The sequence below is a fragment of the Gavialis gangeticus genome, unplaced genomic scaffold, assembly GCF_001723915.1.
Source record: "Gavialis gangeticus isolate Ggan-Ray unplaced genomic scaffold, GavGan_comp1, whole genome shotgun sequence".
Classification (NCBI taxonomy): Eukaryota; Metazoa; Chordata; order Crocodylia; family Gavialidae; genus Gavialis; species Gavialis gangeticus.
Window position 1 is genome coordinate 19,517,403 of NW_017729001.1, and position 22,072 is coordinate 19,539,474.

General features: G+C 44.7%; 1 protein-coding gene across 15 annotated transcripts in view; it reads right to left on the reverse strand.

Annotated features, from left to right (window-relative positions):
• The window catches only part of FBRSL1 (fibrosin like 1), an 838,232-nt gene that overhangs the window by 614,753 nt on the left and 201,407 nt on the right, over positions 1-22,072 (reverse strand). For all 15 annotated transcript variants that reach the window (XM_019507023.1, XM_019507018.1, XM_019507019.1 and 12 more), the window contains exon 2: positions 6,765-6,965. In XM_019507023.1, the coding sequence (XP_019362568.1) occupies positions 6,765-6,965 (201 nt within the window). The remainder of the gene's footprint in view (positions 1-6,764; positions 6,966-22,072) is intronic.

Consider the following 22,072-nt stretch of genomic DNA (forward strand, 5'->3'; position numbering starts at 1 on the left):
TCATTCCTGGGACTGCACCATGCTCCGCCTGGCCCCACTCGCTCCAATTCCTGGGCTGTGCCATGCCATGATACAGGCAGCTGGCGTTGGCTGCTCCCAGGGCCACTGCAACAGGGGCTGTGGGGAATGGCAGCAAGTGGAGCCCCAGGCAGTGCGGAACATGGCGCAGCTTGTCCACTCACCCTAGCCCCCACTGCAGCAGCCCCGAGAGCAATCGGCACCAGCTGCAACGACAACCATCAGTAGGTGCGGGGGGGGAGGAAGTTGGGGCACACCTTTTGCTGTTCCACGCCCCCGGGAGGGCTGGGTCGGGCTCTTCCCGGGGGTGTGCGCCTCCGGATCTAGGCATGGCTGCTGCACGTTGATTCTTCCCAGGACTTGGAGCAGGTGCACTGGGAACAGCCAAGTGTCGCCACCACTGCCACCCCGCAGCAGCAGCCTGCTGTCAACCCACGCATAGATCTGGGGGCACGCACCCCCAGGAACAGCCCAACACAGTTCCCCAGCTCACAGCCCACTGAGGGGGCGCAGAGCAGCAAGAGACGTGCCCTGACCCCCCCCAATCCTGCACCCACTGACAGTTCTCATTGCAGCTGGTGCACCCTGTGCCGCCCAGGGCTCTGCTTGCTGCCACTCCTCCCAGCCCCTGCAGCAGCAGTCCCAAGAGCAGCCGACACCGGATGCCTGTGCCATGGCATGGCGCAGCTCAGGAGCTGGGGTGACTGGGGACAGGCGGAGACCAGGCATGGGGGGACAGGCAGAGCACGGCGCAGCCCTGGGAATGGCACCCCTCCCCCTTCCCTAATCCCAATCTCCCTCCCTCACGGCCTAGGAATGTATCCCTATCTGTTAGGGCTGTCCGAAGCTTCGGTTGCCGACTCGGCAGCTGAATCTCCAAATCCAAATCGCCCAAATTGAATCGGGACAGTGATTCGAATCACCAAATCAATCATTGCCCTCATATTGACTGAATCCAAATTGAATGCTTGCTACTTTGCACAAGCCTAGCAAACACATGCATACAAAACCAAAAGCAGCATACTAAACCAGGGCAACCCTAAAAACCCACATTAAAAGCATCAAAGGTGCAAAGCTAGTTAGCTACTTTGAATCCTTTTGCTTCTTTATAATCTGAGGTTTATGTAGTAACAGAAGTAAGATTATTTTACATTCACTGACCTTACAGTTCAGCCTCCATGCACAATGCTGGATAAAAGTAAATCATCTACACGTTATGGATCCACAACCTGTACGGTTTAGGGTTTCTTGGCTGCAAATTCTCTTAAGTGACTACTAAGCCTTTACTTAAGGATGCTGTAAAATTAAACCTCTTCAGCTCCTGTGTTACAAGCAAACCCTCTGCCTCCAGCCTTCTGGAGGCTTTAAAAAGAACAAGAAACGCACTTTTGTAAGGTTTCCTTGGAACTAAAGGGGGAGAAGAGGGTGGGAAGCTCATAACCCCTATTTTTAAAAATGAGGAGAGGGGTCAAGTATGAAAATAAGGCGTAGTGTTGGAAAAACTTTCCCCTGGGAAACATGACAGGTAGGGCACTGGTAACATAGGCTGTCTTTCATATCTAGGTTATCTGTTCAGTTCTAGCCCAGGTCAGCAGTGACTGACAGTAGTTCCCTTCTTTTGATTGCCTGGTGGTATATTTATTAATATGCAAGGGATACTTAAGTGATGAGCTCCTCAGAAAGCCTAAAACCAATGCAAGTAAACAAACATATGAAGTAAGTTGGGAGGCTTCCAACTAGCAAGAGCCATTCTGACAAAATGTATTAATTTTCAATCATGTTTAGTCATTTTGTAGAGACCAGACAGACGAGGACGTAAAAATTAGCTCCACCTTTTCTTGTGGGGGAAGGGGAAGGTATGTCAAAGTCACAGTTCAAGTTACACTGGTAAAGCATCACAGGCAGTTTGCACTTTCATGCCATACTGCATGTATTTTTGGATGGCAGCTAGTCCAATCCAGTATACATTCATTAAGGAAAAGTGCACATAAAAGTGTTTTAAGAAAACCCTCTCTGTTCTAAACAACTTATTTGTGGCTCAGCCTAATGTTAGGCAATTCGAATGGTGGGTATGGCAGGGAAGGAAGAGGTGTAAAACAGTAATCTTTATGATGAATGACTACTTGCAGTCTGGTGCTGTAATTTTGTCATTAAAGAAACATTTAAGTGGACTGTAAACATAGTCGGCACAGTATGATGGTCCCAACTTGACTGGCCCCTGTTCCTGTGGCTAGACAGCTTTTAGCAGCATCAACTCTCTGGGCTTTGTTTTTTCCAGTATGATGCAGTCGCACAAAAGATCAGCACAATTCCAGGCTGCATACCGGTGCCACTAGGTCATGAAAGCTGGAGAGAAATGTTCGTCTGGCTCAACAGCATCTGGATTAACAATGTTCAGTTGTGCACCTCTACCAGAAATGAACAAACTGGAGGGCTCTCAGAAAGCAAGTCAGAGAAGTAGAGGGATGGGTTGATAAAGAAAGAGAGAAAGAGCCAAATGTGTATAATTTAAGCAGATGACAGAGAAAGCTCAACCACTGGAACTGCCAAAGGAGGAAGAAGTCATTCAGGCAGGATACAGTGGAAAGAGCTACACTGAAAAGGAAGAAAATACAGAAGTGCAATTTTCACCTAAAGCAAGAGGGATCTTTCTGAAAGTGCCATCTCATCTCCTAGAATAACAACTTCTCAACAGGAATGATGGAAGCCTTGATGACTACCACGCGCCTTTTGCTCTGTCTAATCCATTTTTTCAACAGCCTGCAGAGGAAGGGCCCATGCTGTCAGATGGATGGGCTGTATGGCTTTAGAAAGACTTTCCATTTCTGCATTGCGATGGAGATTCCCCTTCCTGGCAGCGTTGGCTGCAGGTGGCCGTGGTTAGAGTGAGAGACTGGTGCAATGAAAACTTCATTAAAGCGTTCCTTTGGTGAGCAGCACTACCTGCTGTCAGCACCCAGAAGATGGGTGCCACCACGAAGGATTCTGGCTATGTTAAAATTGTCTGACCTTTAAATGATGCCTCCTTCCTCCAAATACCCATGGTACTCCAGTGTGACTTCATTGCCTCCACTGAGAGAGCAGCCATTGACACAGCTGTCTTAAGCCAGCATTATCCTCATCTCAAATGCAACAACACACTCTTCCCTTGTGGGAAGAAAAAAAAATAGAACAAACCCACAGTCTGTAAAGTCTTTGGATGATTTCCCTTATTTTACGTAAAAAAAATCCACAATACCCTGCATTCACCCTGTTTGGTTACTGCAACATGTAAGGGCTTTTATACCATTACCTACGTGGCTGGAGCAGTGTGCTGGAAGAGGTAGATTATTCCTCCCTGCTCTCCCCAACCCTCTACCCCGAGGTGATGGAACCACCAAATAACCATAGACAAATAGGAATTTGGACATTTTCTTTGTCAAAAGGAGTGAAGTATTAACCTAATTTCCTAAAGAAAGCAGACAACCTAGCACTCAAATCAGCTTACCACTTTGTACCTCTCTAAAAGGATTAGAAGAGTGCCATAATTATAATGCCCAATTTGATTTATGAGAGGAGGCTGCACAGAAAAGAAGACTATTCTGTAGCACTGCAGAAAGAAGGGATGAGAGAGAAAGGCTTCAAGTAGACCAGCAGAAACTTCAAAACAACTTCTCTCTCTAGGCTATTAGTACTAATCACCAAATATTGTCCAAATTAGGCAGGGGTATAATGCTAACTTGCTCCCAAACTGGAAAAGTTAACATTAAGTCCATTATTTCTAGAATGGGCTTGAACCAGAACCTTGAACAATCCTAGCTCTGGGTCTGAATTTCATAGTTGTAAGAAACTACACAAAAAAAGAAAGTAATGTTAAAGGAAAAAAGAAAAAATGATTGCGCATAAATAATTTTAAAAAAAGCTTTTGCTAATGGAGAAATAGTTTTATTTTATTTTTACACCTGAGCAAACCACAGATCACCTAATAGAGTCTGTAGTAGTTAACAGCCAGGGAGAATGTAGATGAGTATCTGCAATAAGCATTTATCTCCACTGTGTTAAATACCAGCATGAACCATAGTTAGAATACACTGAACCCTAAGCATGGCTTGCTCCAAAAGGCTAATTGTGATTTAATGGGTCACACATTGGAGATTTTGATTTATTCTCTTCGTATAACCTCCCTGCCCTCTACAGAAACTTGTTACTTCTACCTTCAGAAAAGAAGGTAGACACCATACAAACAAATAAATGAAGAAATACGACTGGTGTGGAGGTGATGCCACTGGAGCTGTGGGCAGGATCCTTGGCAGACAGACCGGCCATGCAGGCCAAGTCCTTTGTGCCTTGCCCCTCTGGCCTGGGCCGGCTCTGCTATCCACCTGCCTTGCCCAGGACTGACCTGGGCCAGCTGTGGGTGCAGCTGAAGGCAGGCATGGAGGGGCCAGCCTGGGCCATGGGGTTAGGGCCCTTCCCAGCTGGCTGCGGCTCCATGACAGCCCAACCCGGCCTAGGCATGAGAAGCCAGGAGCAATCTGGGTGCACAGCTCCTGTGGCCACAGCTCAAACCACAGCTGGCTGGGAAGAGCCCTGCCTCTGTGGCCCACCCCGAGCGAGCCCCTCCACACCTGCCCTCAGCAGCTCCCGTGGGCCGGCCTGGCTCAGCCCCAGCCCCAGCCCCAGCCCCAGCCCCGGCAGGTAGACGGTGGGGCTATGCTCTGAGCAGCCAGAGGGGCAAAAAGCTGGGCAGACCACAGCTGGGTTCCTGTGCCCGTGGAGGACAGGGGAGACAGGGAAGTGTAATTCCCCCTTCCTGCCCCCCTTTGCCTGAGGTGCTGCCCTGCCCATGCCCCCACCTCGGGGACAAAGCTGGCAAGAGCCTGCTTCCCCCCTCCCCCTCCAGGCATACCCTGGCTGCGGTCCCTGCAGGTCAGGGTGAGGGTTTAAATCCCTCCCCAGTAATATTTAGTCCTGCCAGGGCCTGGCCATATGTCGTTTCCCACCCCTCCCTCCACATGTTCCCTCTAGCCTTGCGGTTGCTGCCACAGGGAAAGGAGAGCTTACTCTAGCGTCCCCCAGCTTCTGGCCTGACCCACTGCAGGCATGAGGCTGCATTTCCGGAATCAAAAGTGAAAAGTTGATTCACTTGCAAATCGGTTCAATCTATGCAGTTTAGATTAACCTACAAAGATTGAATCAATTCAGGCTCAGGCTTTTTGAATGTCTGTACTTAGCCTTAGGGTTGTTGGTTGTAGCCATGTTGCTCTAAAGACATAGGCAAACAAGGTTTTTTGGGCAGATGTGATACCTTTTGTTAGACCAATTAAATAGTTGGAAAAATTGTTCTTTACAAGCTTTCAGGCACCAACACCCTTCTTTAGGCATAGTACAGTGGAGATTTAACTTTCCCCCAAACACTACTGCAACATAGACTCACTCTCTATGCCTGAAGAAGGGTGTTTGTGCCCAGAAGTTTGCAAAGAACAATTTTTCCAACTATTTAGTTGGTCTAATAAAACATATCACATCTGCCCAAAGAACCTCGTCTGCCTGTGAAATCCCTCAGTGACCACAAGTGCTTAAAGACCCTGGTTTTACAGTTCATATAAAAGATGGCAATTCCATCAACACACTGCTCTACGACACCACTGCAGGGCACTAATTCATTATAAACTCTGAGGAATGAGTGATATTAATTGGGTCACTAGCCTCCCTTCTTGTAGCATCTTAGATAATGGCGAGCAGACTCCAGTAACAGAGGAGTCCTGCATCCTTCTAATTTGACGAGTCTCCTTCCACCATTGTATGAGGCAGCATTTGCAAATCCTGTTTCGTTGCTCATCTATTTCTGAGCTTGGAAGGAACAAGTGCAGCAGAGAAGCAAGTAAGCCCGTCGTCGCAGTGATTTCCATTTGGCAACACGTAACAACCACTTGGGGAGGTGTACGCTTGTAGATACATGCACTACAGTGCCATGTGGATTTCAAGCTGATGAATGAGCACCAACTCCCCAACAAACCTCCCTGCTGAGTAGGAGGATGTGATAAATAGCCTGCCAGCCCCTAATGCCTGTTCCTCTTCACCTCTTTCACTCTGAACAAACACACTGGTTCAGACAAGAGCTTTTGGGGCTGTTGCCTTCATGCTTGTAGCACTTCGGCTATGACAGCTAGACCTCCACTACCAGTGCTTATTGATGCTTTACAAAGCTTTGCTAGCACAAGGGAATGATATTAGCCACAGGAAGGAAAGTTTCAACCCTTCCCCCATCCCAGTTCTTTGTCTGAAAATACTCAAATGCTCCCCTAAACCTGATTCTGTTTGTCAGGGTGCAAAGGATCTTGATCTGGGAGATGAATATTGGTATCTTGTTTGCAAACCACCAGCTACACCTTAACAACTATTTTCCTGGCTGCTACTTGGCTCAGTGATTTTCACTGGTGCCCAGTGTATCTATATAGCACATGCTACACAGTAGGACTCACTGCACCCTGTTGAAAACGCAGAACTGAAAAGTGGTTTTGCTCTTCTTAAGCAGAAAGTTTGCCTCCCTCCTGACTTTGCTTTTGCTTTCAATTTTAAGCAAACATCCCAGCACTCCAGGCTGCCCATTTGACTAGAAGTCACATAGAGGACCTAACAGTCCACAGTACATTTTGCCACAACATCTTTAACAGATTTTAGCTGTTCCAACCCAGCAGAAAAGGCAATGTTTTAGTGTCCGATATGAAGATGCAGCCACTTCGAAGTAGAAGCCTCTCTCTTACCTGTTTGGATATCTTCAAGGGAAGTTTCTTCTTCACCCTCTCTTTGCCTCGTTCTGTCTCTCTCTCTGAGCTCCCGGCATCGTTGTTGTGACCATTTTCACTTGGCTCAGCAGACACGCAGTTTTCGGATTCCCGAGGTTTCTTTCCTGGATGCCGCTCCCATTTCTCCTTTCGCTCCTGAGGCTTTAATGACATGTCCTTCTGTGGACAGGGAAGAACAGAGTAAAACCTTTAGGTTTTTTGGGGCAAGGACTCTCATTTTCGGTCTCTAGCATTATCCAAGATCCTAGCACAGTGGAGCTTTAACCTTCCTCCAGGCACTATTGCAATATACATGTTAAATAATAATAATAAAAATGCACACACGGTGCTTTCTTTTAAGGCAGAAGTTAAAATGAATAATTTAGGCAATATAAATAGTAAATTTACATTAGATTAGGATAAGCGTTCTTCAGGCTATATGGCTGGTTAATTTAGGGGGATGACGGAACTCATTCTGACAACAGGTTCACCACTGAATAATTCAGAAGCCATGATTCATAAGCACCCAAACGTATCTGCATCCCTGAAGCAAATTCTTTAAGGCTTGTTATTAACCTCCAGCTTGGATTTGGGCGCACAGGCCCTGACTTACGAAAGCACTTAGCTATTGCCTTAGGCCCTGTCCTGAAGAGGTATGTTTAAATCAGCGGGATTTGAACAAGCAATAAACATTAAGGCACTTGTATAACTGTCTTCCTGAAATCAGAATCAAAATTAATAAGTTCAAAGCACAGACATTCCAGATACTAGCATAGTTAGTAATAAAAAAATTGACTGAAAAATACTGATGCCAGATAAAAGGTTATAGTACTATCCAAGGCACCTGAAAATGGGATAAAATTAAATGCTGGAGAAAATTATGTGAAACATATATGGAAAACTGTAAGGCAAAAAATAATATACAAAAATACCTTGTTGTTGAGGCAATCTAATTCCAGCTAGTGGGCTGCCATGCCTTTTGTACAACTGCCCAAGTGTCAAGACTAAACTCTTTTCGGTCTCTACATCCCTATTAATTTTTCATGTGAGCTAACTGAATCAGATTAGGAGATGCATTAAAACTGATGCTAATCTTGCCAAAACTTGTCAGCTTCAACCAGATAAACTTTTTCTCTCCTTTTTAAAAATGCTCAGGCCATTCCTTCTGACTCATTCACAATCACAACATCAATATTCATGCTCTGTGTGAATGGCATTCACAAGAGAACCCCATTCATTTTGACATACACACACCTTCACTGTAGCAAGAGTTGCATCAGCTAGCTGCGCTCTTGAAACCCAAGGTACTACAGCAAAGAAAGAGTTGGGAATTAGGACAAAAAGCCCTGCTGACTCCACACTATTTTTTTTCTCTTTTAATTAACAGATTGGCCTCCTAAGTATGCAACACCTGTTTCCATTTCAAAATCACTCCCTGCTTTACGTGTGCTTTTCTTTTGCAGCTAGGTGATGCCCTGACATTCTAGAGAAGCATATAAAACACCTGAGCTTGAATCTGGTTCAGGATGACAAAAAAAAACAAAACAAAACTAATTTTCAATCCTTAGCTAAATCTGAAGACATTCATTACACACAGCCAGGTTAGAGCATAGTTTAAGAAAGGATTGTCTTAACAGCTGGCAGTGTCTCTAAGATGCATACATCATCTCACGACTAAAGAGCAAGCTGTCAAAAATTAGCAATGTCTCCTGGAAGTGTAGAAGAAAATGGACCAGCCTGCTGTATCTGTAAATAGTGAGATATTTCCCAGAAAATGGTTGTATGGCATTATTGTCTGTAAATGAAAAAAAACTAAGAAATGAATCTAGTTTGTGTGTATGGCGGGGGGGAGTGGAGTTTGATGGTAACCCTGAAGCACAGTTAGAGTGGTTGGAGAGCCTCTTAAAGAAGGTCACATCCTCCTCCTCGCTGGGATGTTGCAGAGAGAGAAATCAACATTCATAGCACTGACAATGAATTAGAAACTAGTGCCATGGAAATTACATTGCCCTGTTAATTAACTGAGGCTCAGCAAAATATTAGAAACAAAAGCCATTGAAAACTTGTCTGGTTCCAGCTTTTAGTGTGCATTTACAAGGGTATTTTCAAGTCACTAATGGTCCTAGCTTTAAATGGGAGTGAGGCCCTTAACTGCAATAAGTGCCTTTGGAAAATTTCCCTTTTAATCTCACTAGCATATTTACTGCAAATTCCTATAGGGTTCTCAAATCTTTCCCACATGCTCAAGCTGGTGCCATGTAACAGTTCTACTACAAAATCATGCAATATCTCTTGCTTGGAAATTCAGCTTTCTTCCCAGTTTTGTTTGGAGATTTGAGGTTTGTTTCATCTCAGAACTGGCACTGAAATTAATTCAGGGAATGCAGTCGCAGCTGGATCATCGCCAAGGAAATACATTTGCTTGTAGTGCCCCTTCTGCCCAAGAGTCTCAAAGCACTTCACAAACGTTAATGAATTAAGACTCCACACCCTGTGATTTAGGCTATCATCTGTATTCCACACGTACAGAAACTGAGCCCCAGACAGGTGGAGTTGCTTGCTCAGAGTCTCAAGGCAAGCCTGTGGCAATTGCTAGGCAGGAACTAAATATATCTCAGTCCCACATCCTAGCAGGACCCCTCTCTTTCTCAAGGATATTTATACGTAGCCCTGGGAAGAAATAGTGACACAAAAAAAATGATGTGGATCTCAGATCACAAGAGAGGAGCAGCTGGGCTTTGTAGTCAGGGGCTGGGGTGTGCGCCTGGTACCTACAGGGAAACGTCTAGTCTGCAACCCCTGCCTTCACTCACATTCCCTTCTCCATCTCCAAATTACCAGCCCCAAATGGAGCCAAGTCTTTTCTCCCCTACTACATAATTGTATGGCCTTCCCCTGCAGGAAGAATCTCCCAACTCTAAGCATCGCACAAGGGTTAACAATCCACAGGGAAACCTGCTGTATGAGAAGATGCAAAAGCACTGATCTTTTAGTCAAGCAAGAACGTGTGCACCTGATGTTGTCACTTTGACCTTTCTCTGACACCAAGCCTCTTAGGCTAGGGACAGAAATTACGCGTGAGCCGGTATAAGTGATCAGAAACCAATTCAAATCTGTAACACAACAGGAGTTCAGTGAACACAAAGAACTTTCAAAATGACCAAAACTGGTTTAAGATAAACCTGGAGGGATGTAGTATCAGACTTAACTGATTTAGGTTAAATCAATTTCTTAAACTTCTGTCCCAGATCCCCTCCAGATTTAAGTCAATTTACAGTCCCCCAGCATCCCAAGATGCTCTGCACCTCTCCAACAAACCCCCTCTCGCAGGGAGGGTTGGCTGGCCCTGGTGTCTGCTCCAGCTGAACAGGGAGGTGTGCTCTAGCGCCCCACGGTCTCTGGCCTGGGCCCCTGCAAGCATGGGGCTGCATTTCCCAAATGAAAAGTCAATGTCTGTTCACTGGGTTATCAGTTCAATCTACGCAGCTCAGACTAACCTACAAAGGTTGAATCAATTCAGCCTGGGGTTTTTTGACTATCTGTACTTAGCCTTAAGATACCTCTATACTGTCGCAGCATGGCCACAACATACAGAAATGCTACTCCACTTCCAGTTCGGGGAGCAACGTACAGCAGATCAGGTGTGGCACTGCAGTATCCAGCTGTCTGGCATTATGCTGGGGGTAGACTTAGCCTTACTTAAGCAGGCGTCAGGGCTCCTGGGTGACTGCTCCTCCAGAGGGAATGCGTCCCCATCTCCAGAGAGGAGTCAGCCCAACCCACTTCTCTGGGTCCCAAGCCAGGGACTCTGAATTAAATGGCAAAAAACCATTTCTCTCCATCTCCTGCCGCTGCTTCTCTGCACGGCAGTGTCTCTCTTTTTTTCCACAGCTCCTATCAACCTGCACCTCTCCCCTGGAGCAGTCTGCAGCCTCCCTTCTGCCTGGGCTGCAGTCTGTTTCCACAGCTGTTTCTAATTGGCTGCCTGGTCACAGCTGAGGGAGGTAATCGGCCCCTTTCAGCTGCAGCTGGGTAGGGAACAGAGCCTGCATCAGGCTGCCCATGCCTGGGTTGGGCTATGAAGACATCAATCCAGGCTATAGTTGAAGATGCGACTGCAGCAGGGACAAGCCTATAAGGATCTGTTGGATTTAATCTACTGGGTAATAGTCATGAAGATGCAGGGGCACAGACTTCAGCATGGACCAGCAAGTCAAGTGCAGACCCAAGATCCACAGCAGGTTTGTGTGACTGCTGCTGGAATCTGCACAGCCAGGTATGTATGTCTATTACTGCCCAAACTAGCTGGTGCATTCACACACACTCAGCAAATCACACCTCCGTACACAGCAACAATATACCTTTTGCTGCTTGGAGCCTTTCTGCCCATCTTTTGGGCCACGGGCTGTCTGTCTGCATAAGGGTTTGAGCTGCATTTGTAAATGATGCAGCAGAGTAATACTCACACACAGGCCTCATGTTTGTGATCACATCTCTTGCTCCACTTGGCCTGCAGCGAGGCGTGCCTGCCTGGCTCGGGCATGGCTAAGGGACAAGATAGAGGGCAGGTCTAGAGGGGGACTGAAATTTGGTGGCAGCAACTGGGGAAAGGGGTAACATTTGATCTGGTATTTTTGCCCTTTGCAATCCTGAGAGCAGTGCTTGGGGCATACTCCACTTCCCCCTGTGTAAGTCTAAACACAGACTGCCTGAGCATATGTGCTTTCATTTAGTGTATCCTTGTCACAATTAAATCACGAAAGCAGAAAATACGGCACCAGCAGATTTTTGCGTAGTCGCCTCCACGCGCTGTTTGATCAGGAGAGAACAATCAGCCCTAGAGGATCTTGGCTTAAACTCTCATCCCCAGCTTCCTACTGGCCAGTTATCGCTGCATGTTTGCTCAACCCAGGCTCAAATTCTCTCTTAATCCTTTGAGTTTACACAGCTCTTTAAGATTTCAGAGCCTGCAATCAGGGGTGGGAATGAGGGCTGAAAATATCATTTGCACTGAGAGGACTCTTGTGAAGTCTGTGACAGAGTGCAAAGCAGCACAATGGGAAAAAAAGCCTGAAACCTGCTGGTGAGGTGCACAGTAATGTGTGCTGAAGTGGCTTCACATTCTGGTCAACACTTACAATGATTTACTTTCGTGAGTGGCAAACCAGATGACAAATGAAGTCTGTCCTGATTCCAAGGTAGGTGGGTGGTGGCTACAAGTCTAAAAAGCAAAGTTACTTTCCATTATTGTTACCAGTTACTTTATATGATTGTCTAAACCCTTCTCTCCCCTGTGCCTCAAGTCTCTAAGAGATGAGGCTAGCTGGTTTCTTAAATGGGAAGCGTTCCTATCCATCACGCTTCATCCATCCATCTCTGTCACAGGACGGAGTTGCTATCGTGAAGTGTCATCTGAGAAATGCAGAAACCCTGGCTTCAGCTCTCAGACTTGAGGGGTCACTCAACAGAAATACGAAAACCGCTCTCTCATACATCCAAGTCTGCTTGTATCTCTATAGCGTGCTCTCACAACCCTGACCAGGGAGCCACGGAACAACCTCGGGACCCAGGCTATGTGCAGTCTCCATTATTATTGCACGATTAGTAGACTGGCCCATTGGGTTCACTTTTGAACAGTCCTGGGAGAATTACTGGCCCACAGAAATGGACTGAATCTCAGTTACTTTATGGCTCCCACTGGTATAGTATTTAAGCACCGTATAACAGTACACACCACCTCCAACTCATTATTGTTCTGACTCAGTATTTTATGAATTTTCTAAAGTAGACAGCTCTTTACATTTGCCTAGGAGACACAGCCCCTCTAGTCCATTCATTTGCATAATAATGATGTATAGGAGATATTCCTGTTAATGGATACTGGTAGAAATGGAAGGATATTACTTAGCTGATTTTCACAAGGATCCGAAAACAAAGTGAACTTTGGGGGAGGCATTTCAAGAAAGGACCACTGGCAGACAGAGCAGGAGAAGCTGTATCAAGAATACAGGTGAGCATTAGAAGACCTGAAGCCAATAGACAGAGAAGTTGAAGGGAGTAACAAGTACAGAGCCTGGCGAGAAACACAAGGTGGAGGGGAGGAGGAGACAAGTAAAGGAGAGACTTAAGCTAGCATGAGACTATACAGGGCCATCAAGGCGTAGACAATGAGCTTAAATATAGTGTGGTGAAAACCAAAAACCCAAGAAGGGATTAAAGCAAGCAGCAACATGCTGAAAGCAGTAGGGGAGGAAGAGGATTTTGTAAGCCCTGCTCCACGTATGCTGCAGGGGTAGAGAGCACTCATGTAGGGAGGTCACCGAGGAGGATACAGTAAATCAAGGTCTGCCCCAGGCACAGTGTTTTATGAACAGCAACAGCTCATCTGGCAGGAGGCCAGCTCAGCAAGCAGGACCCGGCTCCCTAAGTTTCAGAACTGTGTTGGGACAATTTGGGAAGCAGGCTGCTGGCATCTCAGCCAGGACGCTGCCATGTGCGGGGAGGTGGAAGTTCTCACTTCCCCTTTCATGTCACACGCAGTTGTTTGTTTTACTTTCCCACCCTCTCTTCTCCCCTACTGGGAACTTGACTGAAAGCCGAAATCAAATCGCTCAGCCTTTCAGAAGGTAGCTCAAAATGTAAAGAGTAGCCGCCTGGGTTTGAAAAGGCTCTCTCTGACCCTAGATTCAGGCAATGAAATCAGTTTCAATTTAAATGATTGCAAGTGAAATCCTTGCTTGTTTAAACTATCCTGCCTTATGAGATGACATATTCCAGACTGGTTCAGGTCTTACTTTTTTAAATGCATGACATTTACTCTGACCCTGTCAAATGTCTGGCTCAGGAATAAGATGGCTGCCTGATAAACAGACAACCTTGGAAAGGTTAAGATGTTTGAAGCTGCCAGTGGCTTTGCAGGTTTACAATACATGCATTACCTTAAAAATAAAAACAGACAAAAGCAAGGTACTCCACATAATCAAAAGTCACATTTATTATCAGAGACCGGGTTCCTTTTCACCCATGGGAAGCTGAAGAGCAAGCTGCAATGCTATCTACTAAATGACCAGACATGTTTTCTAAAAATTAACCTTTTTGCTACTGACACATTGAAAAACAATGCAGCATCTCTGAAGGCTTTTAGGTAAATGCTTCCTTCATTAAAGGACACATTTGTAAGATACATAGCTAAAATGTATGATATAAAGATTTAGTTTAATATGATTTATAATTGGCTTGAACCAACAGATATGATCAATAACTGGCTTCATTCAATTCCAGTTATTCTACCAGATGAACAGCACTGCGATAGTCAAATACCTACATTTAATGCAACTTCCTTTTTTTGCTTTCTTCCTTCTCCTCCGCCTAAGAATAAGCCCACAGCTCACGCTAACCAGGAGAACAATTCTAAAAGTATAGTACAATGCAGAATATCAAATACCGCTCTAGCTACTGTACGTAATGTAAAAACTTAACAAGGGCCCTATAATTTATACTTGTGGGTGTGGGCATGTGGGATTTTGCCCATGTTTTGCCCCAAATATTCCAGGAATAATGTACTGCTGAAATGGATGAAGAGCCCACCCCTTCCTATGATATTCTGCAGGTCCTACAGGAAGTAAATTTCTTGTAGTATATGGTTCTGTTTGTTTTTTTCCACCTGAGACTGTGAATTCCCTTGCAGGATTTCAGAGTCTGAGTGCCTTACTGCAGAGAATTGCATGTCTTCCCCGCTACCTACTGACAGGCATACTGTACAGCTATTAAAACTCCCACAGGTACTTGCTGTCCATCAGAAAGGAAATGATCCCATTTTAAGCCATCAGTACTTCCTCCAGTGATGGCAGTAAATGCCCAACGAGTGCTCACAGAATTACTGTCAGCGGAAAGCGTGTCAGAGAGCAAGGGAGCTTAAATGATTGAAGGGAAGCTGGGGCACCATTTTCAGGTAGATGAAATGAAGCATATTGTGAGACCAACCTGCCCAGCTTTTACAGTCTATAAGAGAGCTCAAAGAAGTCTCCATTTACCAGGCACCACAAGGCCCTCCTGCCCGGCTTTCACAACAGGTACAAATGTGTTTGGGTTGCAGATGCTTTAGACAGCAATACAAGATCAGCCTGCATGGTTTATATAGGCTATAAAGGACCTAGAAAGGTACGACTGTCTGACCACCTACTTCAGTTCATTTCAGCCACAGTTTAATATGAATTCAAGAGGGATGGGTTATTCTTCTTGTCAATGTATACAGGAAAAACACCAATGTAGCAGCCTTACAAGGTCAGTTCCCAAGGGAAAGGCAGCAGCGGTGCAGGCCTCTCTCATGCTTCTCGGCAATTATGGCTCCAGCCTGTCACGCTGAGAATGCCATCAGCAAAAAGAAGGCGGTTCATTTGCCACTGTCCATTCGTTTGTTGGCAAGGGTGGTAAGATGTGCCAATTTTGTGCATAGTTTTCTCTGCTAAGAACTGGATGCAAGTCACCAACTCTTGCCACCCAAGTTATTTTCTTGCACCCTCACCCTAGATGCATGACACTACACATCCTGTTATCAACATCTCAACTAATATCCATGTCTCTCCTCTGTAATTATGTGTCCACTCCCTATAGTATTACTTTGGGTTCTTCTGTGTCCTCCATTAAAGGAGCTCTCAGCATTGTACAGTTTTATAAGCTACAGCGGAAGCATTGCAACACTCAGGTGCGTTTTCAGTTTACAGCCAAGGGATTCAGTCCCCAAGATGTAAAACTGACACACAGCAAGTCAGAGCAATAGCAGAACTCTAGAATCGCACTGGCCTATGCTTTGACAATATAAAGATATAGGGATTATTAAGAAGGGAATTGTAAACCAAACTGAAAGTATCATCCTGCCCCTTTATAAATCCATGGTGCATCCACCTCTTCACTAGTGTGCCCAGCTCTGGTTCCCACACCTCAGAAAGGATATAGAAGAACTAGAGAAGGGAGAAAGAATAGCAACAAAGATGATTAGTGGTACAGAGGGGCTTCCATATGAGAAGAGACTAAAGAGGCCTATTTGGTTTAGAAGAGACACTTGACAGAGGAACACGATATGGGTTTACAAAATACTAAATGGCCAAAAGAAAGGAAATAGAGATTTATTATTTACTGTCTCACAATACAAAAACTAGGGTCACACAATGAAGCCAATAGGTAGTAAGTTTAAAACCAACAAAAGGACGTTCTTTTTCACACAGCGGGTAATTCAAGTGTGAAACTCACTGCCACCAGATGTTGTGAAAGCTGACAATTTAGCCAGATTCAAAAAAGGGGTTGGACAAATTCTTGGATAAAAAGGGTATCAGTAGCTATTGAGCACAGGACTTGGGGATTCAGCCCCTGAGTCAGAACTTCCTAGACCTTAAATACTGGAAGCTGCAAATGAGAAAAACTGGGAAAAACCAGATGGACCTATGGTGTGAGCCAGGAAATGGCAATTCTTGTATCATCACTGATTTGCAAAAGTCATACATTTGACAGCTTGGGAGTCAGGAAGTCACTTAAGGCTCATCAACACAGAGGCACTCAGAAAAGTTAATATAAATGAACTCTGAACTCTTAACCATTTAGAAACTAGGACCCTAGCTGCAGTGCTCTCTGTGCTGGACTTAGCACAGGAAAAGTTGCAGCATTTATAGAATTAAAAGACATGAAATTCAATATTATTAAAAACAGAGTCTACTGAAGTAGTTTTTAAGTTCAGCTGCTATGAAGTAGTTTTTAAGTTCAGCTGCTATAAGACCGAGTCTGTATATTAAAAAAAAAACGTACTAAGCAATTTGTCCTCTGGCAATTTTTTTTTTTTTTGGCTGGAAAACAGGAAAAACTTTAGGATTGGTCCAGTGACAAGAAATATGTAATCCATCTGCAAAAAGCAGCTGTCCAAGGCACTTTGCTCTTCCATCCACCCGAAACCTCAGGGAACTCGAGGCTTCTGCTTCAATAGAGAAATAAGAGTCAGGGTGCTAACAAGTGACATAGCATTTAGTGAGAACTGGTATAACTGTTATCCTTTTACTATCCAATGATCTCCCTTCCACAGCAGTGCAAAATAAGGAATGGAAGGTAAGACGTAATCAGAATGTCTTCTCCATAGGAATTCACAATGGGATAAATAGCGCCCTGGAGTAACTTCCAAATTGTGCTTTACCGAAGAGCAAACTCTGCAGCTCTAAACTGATTTTTTCGAGACTGATACCATCTCTGTGAAGCCTAATAGGCATTTTGCTTAGTACTGTGGAATGGTATTGGGCAGATATATCTCCACCCCTTCTCTTCTTAAAACTTCAAGGTGATGCCCTTATTCTCAAGAACTGTGGTCCTTTCCAGGGCACACTATTGAGTAAGGGTCTTCCATAACAGTGGTCTAAAACCATCACCTTTTCAACCAGTGTGAGGGTTTTCCCAAACTGAGTATCTTGCAGTGGGATAGATGTGGGTGCAATAAATACGTAACTAGCTGGGAAGAATAAATAATATTTTCCCCAGTGCTACCTAGAGAGCCATATAACCTAAAAGACAGTGCCAAGCATCCTCATAGTCATGTCAGTAGTCATTCATTCATATCCCAACCAATTCTGGTAACAGGAAAAATATGCCAGTATAGTCAGTTATTTTAATGTATTTTATGTTATAATACATCTTCACTCAGAAAGCAAAGGTCATTAATAGATTTTCACATGTTTACAGACAGCAGCAATTTCAAGCTCTGTAATTTTGAAATTGCATGTCAGTCTCCCAACTTCCAGCTGTTATCTCAACATTAGGTAATGAGCACAAAGCAAAGGTTATACCATCAGTTGAACCAGCTTATGTACTGCATCCAGAAAGACAAATCATTTATTAAATTCTAATTACCCATATATTATATCTACATCTTATATTAGAACACCACAGCAAATTCTTGGTTTATGAAGAGACTGGCAGCCAGAAAGAGCAACAGTGAAGGTATTCTTGCTAATGTGGCAAAACAGCGTGTAGTTGGGTTTCCTCCTCATCTTCTCAAATCACTGCTGATTTACGACGGTATCTCAAAAACATAACCGCATCTTGTTACCACCACACCAGCTGGTGCACATATAGCTTTCAGCCCCAATTGTGTTCAAGTACTTTACAGATGCCTAGCATATAGACATTAATGTCTACTTAAAATAATTGTCTTTGATCAGAGAATTAAAGTGTTTGGGGACTATCCAATGTGCCATCTGAACATGTTCCAGTTCAAATGCTTCAGATAGAACTGATGCAATGTTAAGGATTCCCACTGAAGCCTATGGGTTTCTTCAGAAAAGAGCATGAAGCTCTCAGTTAAGTTTTCACAGGATGTTAGGTGAGTTTCTACAGATTTCCACAGATTTTAAGGCAAGATGAAACTATTGTGACCATCTCCTTTGACTCTCCTGTGCGATATAAGCTAAGAAACATCAACTGGTGTGGGTTTGGTTAGGGAAGATTTGGAAAGCATTCCAGCCAAAGTGTAGCACTCAAACCAAACCAAAAACCTCTTGGCCCTTTTTATTCCCAGATTCCCTTTTTCATCCCTAGTCCTGGGTGGTGCTGAAAGCCAAAAATACCAGTTTATTCTGTTTCGACTCCAACTCTCAATGTACAGCTTCCACAGGTGTTGGAAAAGCCCAGCCCCAAACACTGGCTTTGAAGTAGGATGGACCAGCGCCATCCTTCCATAGAAGTGCTGTCTCCTGCAGTGACAACAGTCTCATCCTTGCAGCGTAATGCCTCCCTAATCTCTACTACTTCCTTTGCCAGCAATGAATTTCACACTGGGAAATCCCATGCTTTGGCATTAAACAATTCCAGCTGTGATTTTCAAACACGTCCAAAACAGTGAGGCCCCCAAATACCATCAAATATCAAAAGGGACCTCTTTGGTTTCCTTCCATTCCCTGTTCCTCTCTTTTCAGGGTACAAGTGAAAACGAACAAGCACAGATCAAGTGTGAAGCTATGGGGATGACAGACTTCTACAGGACTGACAAATGACACCCGCCAACCCTACCCTAGCTGCTTGGGCCTGTCTGTTTATAGTGCCTCACAGTGAGAACTAATCAATCAGTATTTTCATTCATGTTCTTGATGGGACTTAAATGAGTGCCCTCAGACAGTTAGCTTCACCAGTCACTAAGGAACGAGCAACAGACAAACACCCCAGCAGGACTGGAGACAATTAAGACTCTGGAGTAAACAACAATGACAGAGGGGGGAAAGAAAGGAAAGCTCTAGAGGGAGGAACATGTGCAGAATCAAAATGATGTGATTCACTATCCAAGCATGTAAAATAAGGCCTCGGGCAGGCGTAGCTGACAGCACAATAACTGATTGTGGAGAAAGACATCAGTGGAGCAGGTGCAATCAATCACTCCATCCTGCAGTCCCTCCAAATCCAGAGTGAACGGTGCAATTCTTCTTCTGCTCTGCTGCCCACTTTCCACAACAGAGGAGGGGGGCGAGGGGGGAGGGAAGGACTATTTGGGCACGGACACTCAACAGGGGCAATTTAATGCTTTCTTCACCCCTGCCACCTCCTCCTGCACTACTTAGCATAATTATTTCCTCTCTCTGCATTGTTTTCAGACCCATCAGAAGGGTTAGCTTTGCTGGTCCACACTCACAACCCCACCACCAGAAAACTGACTGCCATGTTTGTTAAAACCATTTTTGTTGCTTTGTGCCCATAACTCCTCAACAGAGAGAGGCAGGAGTTAGAACATGGAGCTCTCCAGCCCCACCAAGGCAAACTCCCCCAAGACAATGGAGGAAGCAAGTGCCTTGGGAGGATATCAGGTATCCAGGTTGTAGCCGTATTGGTCTAGAGGCAAAAGGACTCAGAATTTGTGGTTGTTTTTGCAGACATTTTTTGTAAACATCTAGTTGGTCTAACAAAAAAAAGATATCACCTCTGCCATGAGTTTTGATCCCTTTGGGAGCATCTCATGTTTCATTTGCTGGAATGGATATGTAACCCAGGGTGGCGACTATAACGGTTCAGTGAGAAGAAAAGCAGGTCAGGCAGAGAAATTGGAGGCCAGACTCCACCAAGGATGCAATTCTCTTCTAAGTAGCAGCACCACAGCTGACTGCACCACAGATGACTGCTTACTCATGCCAATAACTAGTACTAGCAAAACCAGGCTTAACATAAAGCCACCTAGTAACTGCGGATGCTATACGAACATGAGCACAAGAGAATAAGTAACTTGTGGACGCTAATCCTCATTCTGACACGGATTTGCTGTATGACCACATACAAGATATACAGCTCCAGCGTCTGCATTGCGCACAACAGCTCTGCTGTGTTGCGATGCAAGGACGAGGAGCGCTATGAAGTGCTGTTTATTAACTGAGCTCTTACCCTGCCTCTATTATGGTGCTCATTTCTAAGCCTTTTTTGCCCCTCCTTTAACATGGCACTTCATATCCAGGCAAAGCAGTGCAATATCATCATGCCGGGTACAGCCGATGCCTAAATTTGCCTCCCCCACCAGGTGGTGGAGGAGGTGCAATGTAAGTGGCACAGCAAGCGTCCTCTTTCCAATCTCCATCTCAGGAGCCTGTTGCTAAGCAACTAAGTGACTCATGTATCTACTGTGTATTCCCTTCTCCACCAGCCCAGAGAACAGGTTCCAGTATATTTCCAGACACGGCTCCCCCAAAGGGCAGCACTTGTATTTCGTGGGTCTTCCTAAGCAATTTTACGTACAGATTATCCCCTGCCAAACAGCTCCAGGAGCTGCATGGAGGGAAAGATAGTAAATAAAAGATGATATTGAGAATAAAAATTCTTACAAACAAATAGAAGGGGAGAAAGGCAACACATTCCTATACCCAGCCAAGAATACAAAGGGGAAAAAACAAACAAACAAACAAAAAAGCTTATCTTGGAAAAAAGAGAAGTTTCCAGGTGTTTGAAAGGACAGAAGGAAAGAGGGTGATTTATCAAGTGGAAGCCAGCCCCATCCCCTCAAGCGCAAATACCACCCTCTGTGATGAAGCACAAAATAAAGGTCTTTTCTAACAGTGCCGGCTCCGACTGCCAGTGAAAAGGCTTTAAAACCCATCAAGGCCAACTTAAACATCAATCCACCCTTCACAGGCAGCCAATTTGGAGAATGCAGGGCCAAGTTAATAAACCTGTGTCTAAAGGCATTTCTCTCTCCATCTCACTCGCTAATAGATTTCCCATCCACACAGTAATCTGTTATTCATATAGATGAAGAGCTCTGTGACTTTTCAATTTTGTTAGGAAAAGCTTTCTTCCAGCCAAAATGGAAAAAAAAAAGGCTGGGAGCGAAGGGGAGGGAAGGCAGGGAAAGACCTTCTATAATTAATAAGTAATAATACTACACTTAGCTCTCACGTGTGTTGCATCAGCAAAACTCAAAGTGCTTAGAAAGGAGATCTCTATGTGACTGATGGGGAACCTGTAGCACCAAAAGGTGAAGTGACCCTTTGCCCAAGGATAACCCAAAACTATTGGCAGAACTAGGAACAAAATCCATGCGTCTTGAGCACCAGCTTCACGTTCTTTCTATTAGAGGATACTGGCTAGGTCAGGTAGGTACTCTTTTTCCTGATCGCAGAAAAAAAGCATTTAATGTCTTGCTGGAGATGTAAGGTTTTCTAAAGTTTCTGCCAGATAAAACACAGGGCATCAGCTGCAAAGAGAGCAGGTGGAGTTTGTCTAATTTCATCTTTACATCCTTTGCAAAATCCCAGCCCCAATCATCATCATGATAGTGAAGACCACAGGATCAATCTATAAATTCAAACTAGTCATTACTAAGAAAGCAAGAACTGGCAGCTCTTACTGGCTTCTGCATTCTCACACATATCCTGGCCTTCCCAACATGCTACTTTGGATGTCACTCTAATCCCGCACCATCTGGCCAGCGTGTGTGGTGCACACAGAGAGGGAAAGGCACACTGGATGACAGCTAAATGACATATCAACACAGTAACATGGACCCAGTGCCGGAGTGCAAAGTTGGACAAGTGTTTGGGAAACATGAAGCCAGTTAAGTACTCCAGGGGTGAATCTTCTTGCATATGTGAACTCTATGTAAACATTTGCTTTGTTTGTAGAAACCATTAGTAATGCTTCAAAGATATATGAACTGTTCTTCTGAAGCGCAGATTCAAAGTGTGTGGGGTATCGCATTGCCTTTCCAACCCAACAGCTAAATCTTGATCTCAAAAGCATAGATTTTTCTACCTCTGCTTTTGTATTTGTTCTTCCATGTCCCA